We start from the raw sequence: 18,350 nt of genomic DNA, 5'->3' as shown, positions 1-18,350 counted from the left end.
ATCTTTTTTTACCCTTTTTTTTTGAGACAAATCCATTCAACGGCACTTATCTCCTCGTAAATTTTTCAACCCACGATAAACCCCCTTTCTATTTCATCACCGTAGCTTGTTACTACACCCTGCGAACTACCCCATATACTTTTCAGTATCGATTTATATGAGCTACCTGATAAGCAGGAAAATCCTTGGAAGACGCGGAGAAAAGATGCGCGCATTCAGCCTTTAAAGCAATTTAAAGGCTACTTACGACCGGTTGAGCGAGTTAGCTGAACACAAGAAACAAAAAAAAGGAGAGAGATAAGAGGGACGAAAAGTAATACGATTAACAGACGAGTAACACAAAAGAACGAGCACCAACGAATTAACGATGATGAAATCTACCAAGGCCAAACGACAGGCCGCCGGAAAAAGCTTAGAGTATTTCAAGAACCGGACCAAAAGTAGCACTCTCTATGAAGATTCGGACACATCGTCAGAGGTGGATCTGGATAACGACGACGAAGATGAAGACGAGGATGATGAGGATGACGGGTTTGACTCTGAGGACACTGTGACCAGTTCTCCGTCTCTAGTACTCAAAAAACCCCAAAAAGCCAGCAAGAAAAAGAGCATGCCTGATTTTAAAAAGGGATATTCCTTTGATGATGATGAAGAAGATGACGACGAAGACGAAGATGATGAAGACGAAACCGATTCGGACTTGTCTTCCGACGAGTACTTGATAAAGAAAGGGCCCGTCGTTCGGTCGCGGTCACAGACTCCGGTACCATCAACCAGTAACTCATCTACCGCGAAACAGAAGAAAAAGCTTGCTCCACCGCAGAAGCTGGTGATTCCTAAGCGCCTGGACCTGTCGTCGATCCGAAAGAAGAAGCAGCAGGAACAGCAGGGGCAGCAGAACGACCAACCAAAGCCACAGCCAAAGGAATCGAGCTCGGAGACGGACTCGACCTCTTCGTCCAATGGCGTAGCCTCCAAAACGAGACGCGAATCCGTGGTAAACCACGGCGATTTTGACGACCGCATCGCGTTCCCACGGAACGGTAAGCATGCGACCGACAGCGCAGTGGTCACAGACAACGAGGAAGACGAGGACTTTGAAGAAGACGAGCTCATGAAGCTGTTGCACTCCATCGAGGAAGACGAAGACGAGGAAATTGACGTCGACGAAGACGAAGACGTTATTGAGGAGGACTCAATTAACGTTGACGATGACGAAGAGGATCTCGATGAGTCTAGACTCGAGCAGCAGGAAGAACAGGCCATTGTAGAGGACCTTGATCCGACAGAATTGCTCCACTCGCCCTCTCCTGCGTTTGAAATCCCGCGGTATGACGATTCTTCCGACGATGAGGACGAGTCCGAAGAACACTACTTTGAAGACGACTTCTTTGAGCCGACTGTTATGCACAAGCCAGTGGGGCGTGGTCACGCGAAAAAGGCACATTCCGACGAAGAGGATGACGATTCGTATCTATGGTCCTACTTCTTCAGCTCGGGTGAGAGCGGCGATGAAATGGACGACACGGCATCAATTGGGGCTGCAAGCTCAGACCCACGACTGGACGAGGACGCTACTGACGATGAAACCGACGAAGATACGAACTTGCCTCCTCCGGGCCAGCGGAAGCCTATTCAGCGTGCTACGGAAATTCTCTCGTCGGCGAGCCATTCGTCGCGGCCACCGATTCTGGCTAGCTGGGTTACCTCCAATGAGCGGCCTATTGGTATTATTGACGGATTGACGACCCGTACGCTGTCGCCTCCGGCTGCTACGGAATCAGAGAACGAGGACTACTTCACGCGGTCTTCGGAGCAGCTGTCGTTTAAGAAGCGCAACCGCAAGCGGAACTGGTCGCAGACCTCTACAGACTCTGAGGCGAGCGAGATTGCTTTAGACGAGTTTATCTATACCGATGAGCTTGACGATGAGGTAGAGGCGACGCCAGGCGGGTCCTACATCAAGGCGACTACGGTTCCGCTTTCTGCATTCCGAAACCGAGGCATCATCACCCCGTCCAACCACTATGCGCAGCGGCGAATGTCTTCTAGTGGTGGACACAAGTCCAAGCGGGGGTCGCACCACCGCGAGGCGGTCATTACGCCCGTCAAGTCGGTCAATCGCAAGATGAAGCGTCATAAGAAGCACCCATCGCGCAAGAAGGCGTCTTCTCACGAGCCTATTGAAGATATCCTCTTCGTGGAGCCGGATTACCCTAACGACCATTTCCTCGACATTGAGCTTAGCCCTCTGTTTGCCGAACTTTCTTAAAATATTTATTTTTTATTATTACCTGGTATTATTAACATATGTATTCGGATAGAAGCATTGAAAAAGTTAACCAATTCACGCAACCATGTCTCCTTGACTAGGCTCTACATTACGGGGGGTCTGGGGGCAGAGCCCCCAACTACGGGAGCTCGAGGGCTGGCCCTCGAATAGTACTCTTCTTGATGGAATGGGGGGACCAGTCCCCCCAAACCCCCCTTGGGCTCCGCTGCGCGGAGATCTGGTTGATCTGACGGGGGTTTGCGGGCAGAGCCCCCATTTACGGGAGCTCGAGGGCTGGCCCTCGAATACACTCCACTGCCCGGGAAAGATAAGCCGCATACATTGCGGCTCAGACAGCATTCACGGCTGTAGTACTGCAAACGTTAAACGGGTCAGGGTAGAGGTACAATGGTCGCTTGAGAGGGATATATTACTCTATAAATACGATTAGACCAATGGGGTGAGTCTGCTGGAGAGCTGAAGCTGGGTCTTGACGGTGTTTGAGAGGTAAATGACCATGAGAACGTCCTGGAAGTGCGAGTTGAACATCTTTTCAAGTCGGTCCGAAGACACAGATGGGACAACGGACAGGCTCTTGAGCAGGTACTTGCCCAGCGCCGTGGAGCCCTTCTCAGTACCCTCGATAACCTGGCCCACGTACGAGTAGACTCGCTCAAGCATGTCCATGACCTCGCCTATCGACTGCTCAAGCGCCTTCATGTCGCTGATAAGCTCTACAGATCGGTCCTCCCGCTCCTTGGCCTGGTTGATGGCGTCAAGGCCCAGCTTCTCGGCCTCGGAGTATCGCACCTCGTTTGGAACCGGCACAAACAGGCAATTGCCGTTGACCTTGTCGTTGACGCCGACCGGCGACGAAATGTAAGTCTGGACGCTAATGTCGGACAGCGCGTTGCCCGTCTGCACAGTGAGGTGGATCGCCGGGTACGGGTAAGTGCCGCCATCCGCCTGCGAGTACAGGTCGTGCATCAGCGCCGAGTAGTTGTTCAGCTCTGACGAGGTCGAGAACCAGCCCAAAATGACCTCTTTTGGATGGGACTTGCGGTGCAGCGCGTACATGCTTCGGTTGTATTCGTAGCCAACGTGGATCTCGTCGCCGGCCTCGTTGTGTGGCACAGCGTAGGCGCTTCGCACCTCGATCTCCTGGCCGTCTTCGGATCGCACGCCCAGCAGGGTGCCAAACACTCGCTCCTGGCCCTCGACGTTGCGCAGCGCGTGGTCCAGCACCTGGAACAGGGCCTGGGCCTGGACGACGACGTTCATAGGTGGCGACACGGTGGGGATGCCCGAGCTCGTGGTGCCCGCAGGACGTGGAATATGCAAATTCGACTCCATTTTTATCAGCCTGGGTTTTATTATGGTTCGGCAGAGTTCGATGCTGAAAAATTTCGATCTTCCCAAAGCCGCGTGTCGTTGAAATTCCAACACCTCTCTCCAACACAACTTAACTATAACGAATTAACTTAACCTCGTCAAAAATGGGTGGTATGGGTACTTAACTGGCTGCTTATGGGGGTGATTTTTGGGCGATTGGTGGTTTATTTGTGATTACCACGTAGTCTATTGTGTATTAGTTGAGATATTAGGAAGTAGCTGCCTTGAATTGTAATTGGTTGTGTGGTTATTTGGTGCATGGTTACGACGGGAACATGTGCGATAGATCTTACCAGCTACGCAATAGTATACATTCAGAGTATGGAACTTCTCGAGATACTTTTAAAACGCTACTTACTATCTTCTTGATAATGCATCTGGTATTTGGTTACGACGATTTGAAAGAAGTATAACAGCTCTTGTGACAGGATTCCCACAGTTCTACTGTTCGATTGTAAAGACACTACCAGTAGTAGGGCTACCGGGTCCCTATGCACAATGTGGTACACGAACCAATGGCTGAGGATTAAATAGCATGAGTGGATATTGGAAAGCATACCTTTAAAAGCATGTGATTACCGGTACAGTGGTAGTTATTTGGTGATAGGTATTCCGTCAATCCCATTGCACATTACACTATGCCTCAGTTTAAAAGACCAATTGACAGGAGAATTGGTACATTTCGGTATATTTATGGGCAGTTAACAATATATTTAACGTATGATTAGCCTGTTGGTACCTGGTATCGCAATGACAGCCCCTGTTTTGATCACAACTTTATTAACAGCGAGTGAACTTTATAACAGGTCACATCTAGCCACAACATGGACTGAGAAAAAATTATAAATAGAGGTCGAATCCCCCCTTTGCAATTTTCTTTCTTTCCTCGCGGCTCTTCGGGGCCGCCATGTTGAACCATATCGAATGCGACTTTTACCGGAAGCATGTCGAGCACGTAAATACCAGAGTCTTTGTTGATGATCTGAGTGTTTTTAAATTCCACACCTCCCATACATACTACCCTGGGGTTTATACCAGGCGTGCTAACGAAGGAAGCATATCATGGTCCGGTTGATTGAACTACGGTGTCTTTTTCTTATGACAATACTAACCTTTGTAACCATTGTCCCTGGCATTGGAGGCCCCATTTGCCCTGAACATTAGTTTTTTTTTTTACAATATTTGTATTTTTTTAATATAACATACTGTATTTTTTTCCCAGTAACTATCTAACTTTACCATATCTATTCACGTACGTACATCTGTTTTTGTTGTACCAGTACATTCACATACCGGCGCTACACCGTCATTACCTGGTACGACGATACTACAATACGTGTTTGATAAACTACTGGCCCATGGTAGGGTCAATTCCACATTCAATATACTACCCTTGGTGTAATTGTAATTGGGGGGTCTAACACAGGAATTTGTTACAGGTTGGGAATTTGCTGTACCAAGAATTTGTTACGCAGTTACGGGGGTTTGGGAGCTCGAGGGCTGGCCCTCGAATATACACCCCTGTACGTGTAATTGGGGGGACCAGTACCCCCAAACCCCCCTGTAGCTCCGCTAGCCACATTCTCAACAATTAGGCTCGTTGGTTCACTGGTTGACCCCGACTTCTGGTCACCAAATTAAAACGATGAACCAGATAAGTCCACTAAGCAAGGAGTACTCAAATGCACTAAAATGAAATGAAAGTCTTCTACCTACATATATCGACCGCCCAGACCCAGATATATCAAACCCAATCCGCCATATCTAAACAGAATAACTTCCCCATCGCCTGAACATATAAGATATCAAATAATACCGGTAATAGCTGCAGATGGAGAAGCGACCACCACGGAGCCGCACGGTAATCAAAATGCAGACAAAGGGAGCCCGACGACCGGCATGCCGGTAGCCGCGCCGATTCCTGCAATGCTTCCCCCCTCACTAAAGGTGGCGTCGAGGAGAGAGAGAGAAGACCTGCCATTGAAAGGGACGACAAGACGATGATACGACCACGGGCGGTGCCATTGAGGCACTTTTTTAGTGGTTCTGTGCGGACACGGTCGCAGTTCCAGTCGGCTGCCGCAATTAACCCCGGCACTCTGCCGCGAAACCGTGCGGCGAGGAGCAAATGGCCCAGAAGGCTCGTTATCGCCGGTGGCGTAGGCCTGGCGCTGTACAGTTACGACCGCATGTTCAACGCGTCGGCGTTTGCGCGATCGCTAAGATGCGTCTACGACCTGGCGTTTGTCGGGCTCGACTACAAGCTCAACTTCAAGGAAGGGCGCGACATTGAGGCGCTCCACGAGCGGTCAGCCGACCGTATCTACCGCCTCATGATCACCAATAAGGGCCTTTACATCAAGATGGGCCAGGCGGTGGCGATCCAGGCCGGAGTGCTGCCCCAGGTGTACCAGGAGAAGCTCGCCAAGCTGTTTGACTCGGCTCCGCAGGACACTTGGGCCAAGGTCGAGCAGCTGCTAACGGCCGAGCTCGGGGAGCCGCCGGACCAGTACTTTGAGTATATTGATCACCACGCTGTTGCTTCCGCTTCAATTGCTCAGGTTCACCAGGCGCGGCTTAAGACCGGCGAGATCGTCGCTGTCAAGGTGCAGCATGCCGACATCAGCAAGCAGGTCTACTGGGATCTGCTGGCCTACAAGTCGCTCATGTACATATACGACCGATTTCTGTTCAAGATCCCGATTTATTTTATTGCTGAGCACGTAGCCGACCGATTGACGCGAGAAATTGACTTCTGCATTGAGGTTGCCAACTCCAACGCCATGAAGGCCAAGGTCGAGTGCGACCGCGAATTGAGCCGAGACATTTACGTGCCCTGGGTCTATGACCAGTTGAGCACGGGGCGTGTCATTGTTTCGGAGTGGATTGATGGCATTACGCTGAATAAGAAGAAGGCTGTGTTGTTTGAGGGGTATAACGTGCAGAAGGCCATGACCCAGATCATGAAGCTGTATGGACGTCAGATCTTTGACTGGGGCATTGTACACTGCGACCCTCACCCGGGTAATATCTTCATTCGTAAGCACAATGGCCGCCAGCAGGTTGTTTTGATCGACCACGGCCTGTACATTACTGAGACGGACGAGTTCCGCCAGGACTACTGCCGGTTCTGGGACTCCATGTTTACTGGAAACACCGAGCAGCTCAAGGAGATTGCGGCCAAGTGGGGGTTCGGCAACGGTGAGATGCTTGCGACGGCGACCATGATGCGTAGATATAATTCATCCTCCTCTAAGCAGGGCGAGTCGAATACGGATACTTTCAACGCCCATGAGGAGTTTGAGGTCCACCAGCAGGCGCGAGAGCAGTTTAGGTCCTTTTTGCAGGACACTACGCGCATCCCGCTCGAGCTTATCTTTTTGGGTAGGACGATCCGCATCATTCAGGGCCTTAACAGGATGTACGGGTCCCCCGTCAACCGGCTGAAGATTTTGGCAACAGAGTCCTCTCGCGCGTGGAAGATGATGAACCCGCCAAGGGGCGTTATGGCTCGTCTTTCGGCGGTGCAGAGTTCCGTCACTTTCTGGCTCATTATGCTTGTGTCTGACGTTGCATTCTTCCTGATTAGATTGAAGCAGTTCTTGCTTGGTGGAAGGTCAAAGGGAGTCGAAGACATCCTAGAGGAGAGAATGGAGGAGATGGGATACACGTCTGTCGACCCAGATTCCGAGCTCGTGGAGTAATTTATTTTGTATTTGTAGCATGAGATACATCGTCACTTATCTTAAACACCAAATGTGGCCAATTATTATACATATCACCCGTTCAATATATACTTTTCATTAACACCATTGGTAATGTTTAGCAATTTTTTTTAATTAACATAAATCATCCAATTGATACGGTTAATTTTTTATATATTATTTGGTATTACGGGTAGAACGGTAGGCGGTCGAAATACTAGGCGTAGGCAGGATGTGCGCCGCATGGTGCGGCTGAATATGCGCCATTTGGCATATCTGTTCGTATTACAAACCAGGGACCGGCATTGTTCTCTCTCCGTACCAGTCATATATTATTGCATTACAACAGGCAAAAAGAATATTCTCTAGATCAATTGCTGGTAACAGTCATAGTGCCAAGTTTACCTATACATCCATTCTTTGGATCAATGTTATGGTTCACTTCAATTCCTTGATCACCTTACATATAGAGCAATTGATGGCAGACTACCGTAAGTAGCTCACCGAAATACGTGGCCAGATTCTAAATATTTCGGCTATTGAATACTGTACAATCTGAAGGCGGCGGACGGGGATATCGGACCGGGGAGCCGACGCGGAGATAATGTCAGGAACAGACCAGCGACAGATCAATGAGTTTAATTAATATAAATCCGGCCAATTCTTCTCGAAACAAAAGAGTATATTCGAAAAAAACAACCAAGAAAGTTGCAATGAGTGGAAGACCAACACTGGCTGTAATTGGACTCAATGGCGCGCTGGGATCCCACCTTCTGAGCGGTGTTATCGAGCTATTCGACGGCTGTTTTTCGTTCCCTGTTCACGCAATTACACGAGACAAGTCAAAGTTTACTGACTCCGACAAGATCAAGTACTTCGAGGCCGACCTAAACGACAAAGCCAGCCTTGTAGAGGCGTTGACGGGAATTGACGTGCTCATCAATGCCTCGTCTTCGTTTGTGCCGCAATTCAACTTGAACATTGCAATGGAAGAAGCAGGAGTAAAGCTGTACTTCCCGACTGGATATGGCTCGGACACTGATGCAAGCGAGTTCAGCTCCTCCTTTGCACACAACCGCGCGCCAATTGAGGACGCCCGGGCCAGAGGGATCAAAACGGTAAAATTGAAAGTCTCGTTCTTCACGGAATGGACACTGGAGAACATGTACGTGGTTAATGTCGACTCTTCGGCGCAGACGTATACACGCATTGACGACGGAAGTTACCTTATTAGTTTTACGTCCTACCGAGATGTGGCATATTCGCTGCTATCGCTGGCCGGACAACAACCATTTGAATCAATTCCCGATATCATCAAAATTGCCAGCGACACTGTCACTGTTGATCAATTTGTGGCTATCTACGAGAAGTATTCAGGCAAGAAGCTCAGCGTGAAAACGACCACTGCCCAGAAGGTCCTTGAAGAAGCACGTAAGGCCATGAGCCAGGAAAAGCCGGGCTGGAACGAATTTACCAAAGTCCTTACTGCGTTTATTGTGGAAGACTCGCGACCTGCTAATTTTTCAGGCCACACTGACAACAGCTATGTCAATTCGAATCTGTTCAAGTGGCAGACTGTAGAAGAGGTCGCCAAGCAGCACCTGAATACCCATAAATAACTACCTACCTTATATTCATTTTAAAAGATTTTTTAATTCCAATAATAATAAATAATGTAGAAGATCTTTTAATGCCTCGTTCTGTGCGGCTCAACAACATTGCATCAATTAACAAGGAATAAATGTGGATGAAATATCAAACACGTTGACACGTCTAAACAGGCACGAACCGGGGGAGAGAGCAAACGAAATCCAATGAAACTGTCAGTAGTGGCTGCTGCTGCGGGCATTGTGCCCATTGCTGCCGCGATTAGAGGCGTTCCACCAGAAAAAGAGCATCTGTACGTACCAGATAAGGCGGGCCAGTGGGCGTGCTTGACACACCCCGAGATAAAGCTGTCGTTTGACCAGGTGAACGATGACTACTGCGACTGTCCAGATGGTAGCGACGAACCGGGAACCGCTGCATGCCCTGGAAATTTGTTCTATTGTGCCAACAAGGGCCACATCCCAGCGTACATCCCGTCGTCGCGAGTCAATGATGGTGTGTGCGACTATGACGTTTGCTGCGATGGCAGCGACGAGGCAGGGCTCGACCCCAGCCTGTGTCCGGACCGGTGCAAGGAGATTCATGAGGCGTACGAGAAGGACCGTTATGAGCGGGTGCGCCAGCTCACCGAAGGTCTCAAGGAGCGGGAGAAGATTGTCGCCAAGGCTAAGCAGGACATTAACGGGCTGCAGAAGGAGCTCAAGGAAAAAGAAAGCGAATTGTCGAACAAAAGAGCAACTCTAGAACAGGATAAGGTCAATCTGGAAACGGCAATTGAGGAGGACCGGGCCCGGAAGCTTAAGATGGGCATCTCGGCAGACCAGCTAGACACTCCACCCGAGATTGCTGAGATTGCCACGGAGCTTCTTGCACTTGCCGAGCGGAATGAGAAAGGTGTAGAGCTGGTAAATGTGCTTGTGAATCAGTACAATGATGTTTCTGAGACGTTCGAGCGACTCAAGGTCGGGTACAACCCGAATTTCAACGACCCGGCTGTAAAAGAGGCTATCCGGTCGTGGGACGACATTAAGAAGCGCCAGGATAGCTTCAGCGAGATTCAGGGATCAGCTGATCAGCTCAAGCAGCTTATTACACGACTCGAGGCTTATCGTCCTTCTGCTAGTAGCAACAGCAACAACGACGCCTGTGAGTGCCCATCTTACAGTGATTACCTCTCCGGGTTGCCGCAGCCATTCAACCAGATTCCGTTGCTGCTGGACTCTGCTGCGGAACAATTGGAGAAGTGGGGTTTGTACAAGCGGTCCACTACTCGAAAGAGTGGATCAGGAAAACCTGCTAGCGACGAGTCAGAAGAAGTGACTTCGATTCGACGACGTGTTGAGAATACTGAGAATGAAATTTCGACTCTCAGTGACCGTATCAATGCTATCAAGAAAGACCTTGCCACAAACTACGGCAATGATGACGTTCTACGAGGTCTCAAGAATGTTTGTGTAAAGAACCACATTGGCGAGTACGACTACGAAGTGTGTTTCTATGGCGGGTCAACTCAATCGGGCAATGGCCAGTACTCTAATCTGGGGTCGTATGATAACGTCGAAATCAATGCGGATGGTACTCTTCAGATGCATTACGAGCGGGGTGCGCGGTGCTGGAACGGTCCTATTCGGCGATCGGTCATAGACGTGCGATGCGGGTCCAAGAACGAGATTCTGAGTGTATCGGAGCCAGAGAAATGCGAGTATTTCTTCAAGATGACGAGCCCGGCTGCCTGCCAGAACCCAGATCCGATGTCAGATCCAGAGTCCGAGTCGCAGCCTCGAATTGTACACGGGGATTTGTAATCGATATTTGCATATGTTTCTACTGTGTATATGGGGACCCATCCTCTAATGATTTGACCAACTATTTACACGTTTTTCAATGACTTTGACCAACTAGCATCTTGATCCATGGGATAATTACACACCTTCATGTCTCAGTGGATCAGGTTGATTTGGTAGAAAACGTACTCAATTTGATGATCAGTGTCAGTACAATGCTACTATCTCTATTTGTGGAAGATTCCTCAGCCCACAACTCGCCATATAAAACCCAACCCACTGTAGTCATTCATTACTATCGGTAGTATCATAATCTAATCATTGTTATTCTAATTAAAGTAAAAAAATAATAATATTGTACCGGTTAATCAAAGATTAAGATCACTAAAGCGAGTTCTCGCACATCAAGAAGATTGCACGATACCGGGATACGGCTGGATATCGGGTGAAAAATTAAAACTTTTGACCGTATAATACCACGATAATGAGCAAGATGGAGGAGGTATTCAAATACGCTCGGTTTGAAATCGAGCCACTAAACGAGGAGACCTACGTAAAGGGCCTGCGTGAGTGCTTGAAGGAGGTGCCGGCGACGGTTACGACCAAAGATCTCGAGGTAAGCGTTGAGACAAACGGAGAGCAGGAAGTAGCCGAGAGCAGCACTGGCAGCACCCCACTCCATCTCATCTGCGCAAGCGTCGAAGTGAAGGATGCCAAGGCTGTTGAAGTCGCGAGGGCTATGGTGGACGTACTGCTGGAATACGGCGCCAATTGGATGATGCTCGACGACAATAACGAGACGCCTGGGTGCATTGCCCTGCGGCGCAAGGTGCCAAGCGAGATATACGACCGTATTGTGGCTGCGGGGGTACGATCTGAAGTGTTCCTGCGGCGTATGACCGAGGAAGTTGATGTCGTGGACAATGACGAGCTCAAGGGGGACGCCGCAGGCGATCAGGAGGCCTATCTCGCGAGCGATCTCGAGTACAGTGGCGGCAACTTGACCACTAAAGAGGGCAAGGATGGCGTCATGATGGACTGGGAGACGCCAATTATGAAGCGGTCAGCTGAGATTATGGTCGAGTCGGCAGAGGACGAGACGCAGCTGGCGGTGCTTAACGTCGGATTCGGCATGGGCATTATTGACACATTCCTCCAGGCCCATGCGCCACGCCAGCATTACATCTGTGAGGCTCATCCCGACGTTCTTAAGAAACTAAGACAAGACGGGTGGTACGATAAGCCAGGAGTCGTCGTAAGTACATTAATATTGGCCCACTTATGCCAAACAGGCCAACCGTCCTAAAAAGGTGACCCAAATGGACACACATGGTTGGTCCGTTTGCGTCACCTTTTAGCAAGGAGGTCCATTTTATTTGGGTCACTTTTTCAGGGAGGCCAATTTATGGTTGGTCACCCTTAACGAAGTGGTTTAAAAACTAACTAATCGTAATAGGTTCTCGAAGGGCGATGGCAAGATAGCATTCCACAGCTCATTGCAGACGGCATCCAACTGGACGGTATATACTACGATACCTTCTCCGAGCATTACCAAGATATGATCGACTTCTTTGACTACGTAGTCGCCCTCCTAAAGCCCCAAGGCACCTTCTCCTTTTTCAATGGCCTAGGCGCCGACCGCCAGGTCTGCTACGATGTATACTGCCAAGTCGTCGAAGTCGATCTCGCCGAATACGGCCTGGCTGTGACCTACGAGGAGCTGCCAATTGAGTCCTCTTCAGCCGCAGCCGCATCATCAGCCCCTGACTGGACGGGCATCCGAAGACCCTACTGGACCCTGTCCACCTACATACTGCCCATCTGCCGCTTCCTGGGGGCCTAAGCCTCTTCCCCCCAGACAATTCCTGTACTTTCCCGCCAAAATAGATCCCGGAACAGCCTTTCCTACGTACTTCCCGTGCCGTGAACCCTCCAATCGTATCGATCGTATTTGATATAAAATGGTGATGCAACCCAGGGGGGTGCGGCTGAGCCACCATATTGGTCCGCGCACTCCCCCCCTCTTGAAAAATGGGCTCATTCAACGTGGGTTTTTTCCTCGGAAATTTCAATCATCCGACAGTTGCTTGGACGGTATATATAGAGATCCCTGATCCCTGTCCAGTCTCCAGGTTTCCAGTCTCCCAGTCTTTTCTGAGCAGTCCGGTTTTCGATTCCAGTAAAGTTGTAGGATGGGTGTAACGAATCAGCTTGCCTCAGGGGTATTGAGCCCCGTGGTGCAGTACCTGGGATCCATGCCCGTATATTGCTCGGTGCCTCTGGTTCTCGGCACCTTGTTCACCGGGGCTATTGTACTTAATGTGCTGTACCAACTTGTGGTACTCCCTCTGAAGCCAAACCGCGTTCCGCTCGTGTTCCACCTCGTTCCCTGGGTCGGATCATCTGTCGTTTACGGCATGGCTCCATACGACTTCTTCGAGGCGAACCGTAAGAAGTACGGCGACCACTTTTCGTTTGTACTGTGTGGTCGTGTCATGACTGTGTGTGTGGGTCCAAAGGGCCACGACTTTGTGTTCAACTCGAAGCTCGCCGACGTTTCTGCTGAGGAGGCCTATAAGCACCTGACCACCCCTGTGTTTGGCGAGGGCGTCGTCTACGATTGCCCGAACCACCGGCTTATGGAGCAGAAGAAGTTCGCCAAGGGCGCTTTGACTCGAGACGCTTTCCGAACTTATGTGCCAAAGATTGTTGCCGAGATCAAGGACTACGTTTCGTCCTCGCAGTTCTTCCAGGGCGGTAACGACGAGAAGAAGCTCGGAACTACTGATCTGCTCGAGACCAACCCGGAGATCACTATCTACACTGCTTCGCGGACTCTTTTGGGCGATGAGTGCCGAGCCAAGTTCACGCGACGAACTTCTAAGCTGTACTCTGATCTTGACAAGGGCTTCCGGCCACTCAACTTTGTCTTCCCCAACCTGCCATTGCCATACTACAAGGCCCGAGATCGGGCTCAGCAGGAGATTTCCGGCCAGTACATGGAGGTTATCACGCGACGACGACGGGACAACGATATCCAGGACCGGGACTTGATCGATGCCATTATGAAGAACTCGACCTACAAGGACGGTGTCAAGATGACGGACCAGCAGATTGCCAACCTGTGCATTGGCATTCTCATGGGCGGCCAGCACACCTCTTCCTCTACCTCTGCGTGGCTCATGCTGCACCTGGGCACGCGGCCGGATCTGCTTGAGCGGCTGTACCAGGAGCAGGTCGATGTTTGCGGCACAGACGAGAACGGCAACATCAACCCATTGGCTTACGAAAATCTCCAGGATTTGACCCTGCTCAATTCTTGTATCAAGGAGACGCTGCGAATCCACGCTCCGCTCCACTCCATCTTCCGAAAGGTTATGCGTGACCTCCCTATCCCGGGAACCAACTTTGTGGTACCAAAGGGCCATTATGTGCTTGTTTCCCCAGGTATGACCCACCAGTCCGATACGTACTTTAAGAATGCCGCTGAGTGGAACCCGGACCGATGGTTTGACAAGAGCCAGGCCGCCAATGAGGCGTCTAGCGCTGACCCAACTGTTGATTATGGCTTTGGTGCCGTTTCCAAGGGTGCCACCTCGCCATTCCTGCCATTTGGTGGTGGCCGACATCGATGTATTGGTGAGCAGTTTGCGTTTGTGCAACTGGGTACTCTTATCTCCACCTTTGTACGAGAATTCAAGTGGACTCTTCCGGCCGGTAAGAGCCTGCCAGACGTCGACTACGAGTCCATGGTTACTCTGCCAAAGGGTCCTGCAGAGATTGTCTGGGCCAAGCGGGCTTAGACTTTAAAAAATTACGATATAATGCCTCAACAACCCTTTTAGATGAATTAATTATATAATATTGGCTTGGATATTTATTATTCAGGTTTAATAGAAGCTTTTTACCAAATGGAAGTCTCCCGTATGAACAATACACCTGGGGCTCTGCCCCAGACCCCTTAGTAGGGGGGCCAGCCCCCCAAACCCCCCTTTCCTCGATAGTACGCCATCTCTAGAGGCCCTCCGCGAAGCGGAGCTACGGGGGGTCTGGGGGGCTGGCCCCCCAGGTAGAGAGACGCCGCATGGAGCGTGGTTTGGGGGAGTGTATATTAGTGAATGGTTAATGAATACAGCCCCCCAGGTAGAGAGACGCCGCACGGAGCGCGGCTTGGGGGAGTGTAGTTGAGTGAATGGATAGTCCATTAATAATGGTACAAGCTAAATCTTATAAATCCTCCTCGCGAGAACAAAGCATATGGCTGCAAACAACATAAGCAGAGAGGTAATTGCCCAGAACCAATAGAGACTGGGGGTATCCTGCCCTGGTACAAGCACGTTCATACCCCACAGGCCAGTGACAATATTCATCGGCAGCACAATCGTACCAAGAACTGTAATACGGCCAAGAACATCGTTCATATCGTTGTTCACGCGTGTCATGTCAATGTTGATCTGAGCAAGATAGTTGGAGTGCGACCGGGCAAGCAGCTTCTCATAGTGGTTGAGACTCTGCACCATGGTGACAATGTGATCCTGAATGTCGCCCAAATAAAGCCCAATTTCGGAACGCGGGGCGACTTCCCACTGCTCGTTGCACCGCTTTGCAAACCCTTTGATGACGTCGGCCTTGGAGCCCAGCAGTCGCAGCAGAGACATTACGCGCTTGCGGCACTCGCCGACTCGCCGCAACATGTCACCCTGTTCCTTCCACCGCTTTGTACCCATGGATGAGATGGACGACGACGTGGTCGTCGGTTTCTCGCTATTGTGCGGCTCGTCCTCCTCGTCGCTAGACTCAGATTCGCTGCTACTGTTTCCGGAATTCATCTTGAGGATGGCTTCCTCAATTGAATTGACCTCAAATTCAATTGCCTCAATCATAGGGGCAAACGCATCTGTGACGTCGTCAATGAGGGCATATGAGATCCAGTCAGACGAGACGCTGATGTAGTCCTTGAGTAGCCGGGCTCGCCGCCGGACGTTGATTGGATGCGATGTAGGGGCAAAGTGGAACGTCAGGACGCCCTCGTGGAAAACAATAATATACATATTCAGCGGCTTAAGCTCCCCCCGGCGCACCCGCGAATGCTTGGTGTGCTTTTCAGAGTCGGTTTTCTCGCCCCCCGCCTGGCGACGCTTCCGCTGCTGCTGATTCTGCTGAAGCAACGGATCGCTCGCTGGGACCTCCTGGTATCCGTTGGCTCCAGACTTGTAGATAAGCTGGGCGGCGAGGCCCTTATGTTTGTTGTAGGAGGAATTCTTTGACCTGCGCTCTCGCTCCCTGCTCTTCTCCTTTTCCCAGTTGGTGTCAATGGACCTGAAGCAGACAAAATAGTAATTCCGGAACAGTTCGACCTTTTCTCGCGTCTCTCCGAGCATAATGTCCTCCGTCGTCAGTGGATGGATGCCAAACGCCTTGCTAAGTACCCTCATTTCCTCTTCCGTAGGGTTCATAACATTTAGCCAAAAAGGCGACGGCTCCGGAACCGCCGCCTGTTGTTGCGCCTGCATCTGCTGCGTCAGCGTCCGCTTGTGCAAAGACGGTCGTTTCTGCGACGTCGGCGAACTGGTTCCATTCGTAGAGCCGCCGGCGGCGCCAATACCAAAATCGACCGGCGTCTGGCCCCTGGGGCCCACCCGGGGGTCCCAGTTGTAGTCATCGAGGTTGTTTGGAGTGCCCGACGACCGTTCGGTGGAAATGCGCGGCGGGAACAGGTCGGCAAACGTTTGGTCTGGCTGGAGCAGGCCAGAAATATTTACAGAGTGAATTGTTGCGTCCAGGTCTTCCCGAAAGTATGCGAAGCGGTACTGCTTAGACTTTTCGTCAATGGCGTGCGTCGGGGGATACTTGGGCGCCTGCCGCTTGCCGCCCATAGACCTCTGCATCCACGGGATAATGCTGTGGGCCGGCCTCAGCCGTCCTTCTACGTCGGTTTCGTCAATTCTTTGAGCACTAGGACGCAGAGACGTCAGGGAGTTTGCCCTTTCTCCCGTCATGTCGTCGACAATAGCGTTATCTGTATCCACAGCCTCTCGCATTTCTTGCTCGGCGAACTCGTTAAGAACGTTAAGGTCTGGCCAGATCTTGACTCCCTGTCCCACCGAGTCTGTTTCGCGCGGAGATTCAATGGGGAAGCAGACATCGTGAAGCGACGCATCTGAGCTTCGCCGCGAGCTGGGCTCCGACTTGGGCCCGTCCTCGTCTTCAATTGCATGCTGGGAAAATGGTTCGAACCCGTCGTGATTCGAGGAGGATTGCGGATCAATGTCGACTGCAAACGAATCGCGTCCATTGGCTTCGCCACTGACTGAGTTGTAATCCGGTTGAGTGGATGAAATAAGTGGTTCGTCGCTGTAATCGTCCTCGCCTCGTCCAGTTCTGCTTAGCGAATACGATCGAGCCGCATACGGGTGCTGGTGAGACACAGAGGACGCAAGATGGCCATGGGGCATGGGTAGGCCTGGCCGCGTGTCGTCATCAGTCTCAATGGAGGACGCTCTCATGCGGCTCCCGGAGCCGCTCTGTTGCGCAAAGTCCTCTGGGCTGTCTTCGTCAATAACGCCAAGCTCATCGTCTCCAGTGATCTGGTAGTACATCTGGCTCTGGTGCCGAGACGGAGGCATGTTCTGTTGGCTTGCTGGCATGGAGGGGCGTCTGGTGGGAACCCCTGCCGAGAAGCTACGCCCATGGGACTCCAAGGGAAAGGCATTGGTGAAGGTGTTGGATCTTCTCCGCCGCCTCATTTGATCGATTGGCGGATCCATGTGCTTAGGAGATGGAGGCGAATTGTCCTGTGGCATTTTGCATCAATTAAAATTCAATCGCCTCAACTCGTTCGATCAAAACTTCATAAAATGGACCGGGGTTGCTAGTATTACCGCACCATTTAGAGTGGAATCAACTAGTGAACCCGCCCTGTGTTTGTTGGGATGGGTTTTTTGCTTGATTCGTCTTGGCGTCACGTGATGAAGGGTATAGATTACTGCTTGGTCTTTTCTGGCTATCTTCTTGGTTAAACTTCCTGGGTATCCAAACGAGTCGGTTAGAGATATAAAAGCTATGTTAGAGGTTCAAGTAGAGAAAGGTGTATAGAAGTTGTGCTAGGGCCGTTGTGCGCCGGGGGTGTGGAGTGATCGACAATGATTGGATTGCGCGGAGGGCGATCTGATAAGATGAGACAAACTATTTCTATATTTGCGGGGTGATTACGAGGAATTGTTAGAATTATAGATAGCGGTATTAGTATCATGATATTGTGATAGTTTTTATGTCCGTAGACTATGACTATTCATTTCGTTAGAATAAATCGACCCCCGCCGTCATTTGGAAAACTATACGGCACTCTACCAGTATACAGTGTACCGGTATCAGAAATCTGATAAGTCTTCCCTTGGCCATCGGCAACAGATCCTAATCAAGTCATTGTCATAACTAACGTGGCAATGTATTGGAGCTTCTAAGTGGTGTTAGAATTGAATCACAGAGAGGCAACTTAGGCATTGTTACCAAGGGTAGAAAATCTTGGGTACTTAGACTGACTTCCTTCGCCATCGGGGGCATTAATCAAGATTATTATTATTATTATTG

The 18,350-nt window shown here is 50.5% G+C and overlaps 9 protein-coding genes across 9 annotated transcripts; 6 read left to right on the top strand and 3 right to left on the bottom strand.

Annotated features, from left to right (window-relative positions):
• Positions 1–367: 367 nt before the first annotated feature.
• Positions 368–2,272, top strand: TRVA0_007S02168 (uncharacterized protein; the record flags this gene model as incomplete). The annotated part of the gene is made up of 1 exon (XM_076683264.1): positions 368–2,272. The coding sequence occupies one exon, from the start codon at positions 368–370 to the stop codon at positions 2,270–2,272; it is 1,905 nt and encodes a 634-aa protein (XP_076542508.1).
• Positions 2,273–2,719: 447 nt separating this feature from the next.
• On the bottom strand, positions 2,720–3,553 carry TRVA0_007S02146 (eukaryotic translation initiation factor 3 subunit F; the record flags this gene model as incomplete). The annotated part of the gene is made up of 1 exon (XM_076683263.1): positions 2,720–3,553. One exon carries the CDS (start codon positions 3,551–3,553, stop codon positions 2,720–2,722), a length of 834 nt encoding a protein of 277 aa, XP_076542507.1.
• Positions 3,554–5,408: 1,855 nt separating this feature from the next.
• On the bottom strand, positions 5,409–5,645 carry TRVA0_007S02124 (uncharacterized protein; the record flags this gene model as incomplete). The annotated part of the gene is made up of 1 exon (XM_076683262.1): positions 5,409–5,645. The coding sequence occupies one exon, from the start codon at positions 5,643–5,645 to the stop codon at positions 5,409–5,411; it is 237 nt and encodes a 78-aa protein (XP_076542506.1).
• A 208-nt stretch (positions 5,646–5,853) lies between these two features.
• TRVA0_007S02102 (ABC1 kinase family protein) lies at positions 5,854–7,368 on the top strand (the record flags this gene model as incomplete). The annotated part of the gene is made up of 1 exon (XM_076683261.1): positions 5,854–7,368. One exon carries the CDS (start codon positions 5,854–5,856, stop codon positions 7,366–7,368), a length of 1,515 nt encoding a protein of 504 aa, XP_076542505.1.
• A 713-nt stretch (positions 7,369–8,081) lies between these two features.
• Positions 8,082–8,987, top strand: TRVA0_007S02080 (uncharacterized protein; the record flags this gene model as incomplete). Its single annotated transcript, XM_076683260.1, has 1 exon — positions 8,082–8,987. The coding sequence occupies one exon, from the start codon at positions 8,082–8,084 to the stop codon at positions 8,985–8,987; it is 906 nt and encodes a 301-aa protein (XP_076542504.1).
• A 195-nt stretch (positions 8,988–9,182) lies between these two features.
• Positions 9,183–10,781, top strand: GTB1 (Gtb1p; the record flags this gene model as incomplete). The annotated part of the gene is made up of 1 exon (XM_076683259.1): positions 9,183–10,781. One exon carries the CDS (start codon positions 9,183–9,185, stop codon positions 10,779–10,781), a length of 1,599 nt encoding a protein of 532 aa, XP_076542503.1.
• A 463-nt stretch (positions 10,782–11,244) lies between these two features.
• RMT2 (protein-arginine N5-methyltransferase) lies at positions 11,245–12,603 on the top strand (the record flags this gene model as incomplete). The annotated part of the gene is made up of 2 exons (XM_076683258.1): positions 11,245–12,015; positions 12,217–12,603. The coding sequence occupies 2 exons, from the start codon at positions 11,245–11,247 to the stop codon at positions 12,601–12,603; spliced, it is 1,158 nt and encodes a 385-aa protein (XP_076542502.1).
• A 574-nt stretch (positions 12,604–13,177) lies between these two features.
• ERG11 (sterol 14-demethylase) lies at positions 13,178–14,563 on the top strand (the record flags this gene model as incomplete). The annotated part of the gene is made up of 1 exon (XM_076683257.1): positions 13,178–14,563. The coding sequence occupies one exon, from the start codon at positions 13,178–13,180 to the stop codon at positions 14,561–14,563; it is 1,386 nt and encodes a 461-aa protein (XP_076542501.1).
• A 417-nt stretch (positions 14,564–14,980) lies between these two features.
• On the bottom strand, positions 14,981–17,407 carry TRVA0_007S01992 (magnesium transporter CorA family protein; the record flags this gene model as incomplete). The annotated part of the gene is made up of 1 exon (XM_076683256.1): positions 14,981–17,407. The coding sequence occupies one exon, from the start codon at positions 17,405–17,407 to the stop codon at positions 14,981–14,983; it is 2,427 nt and encodes an 808-aa protein (XP_076542500.1).
• Between the last annotated feature and the right edge of the window lie 943 nt (positions 17,408–18,350).

Source organism: Trichomonascus vanleenenianus (genome assembly GCF_965637985.1).
Source record: "Trichomonascus vanleenenianus strain CLIB 3782 genome assembly, contig: TRVA0_007S, whole genome shotgun sequence".
In the NCBI taxonomy this organism is placed as follows: domain Eukaryota; kingdom Fungi; phylum Ascomycota; class Dipodascomycetes; order Dipodascales; family Trichomonascaceae; genus Blastobotrys; species Blastobotrys vanleenenianus.
The sequence above is the reverse complement of the archived record's forward strand: the minus strand, read 5'-3'. Positions and strand labels throughout refer to the sequence as shown.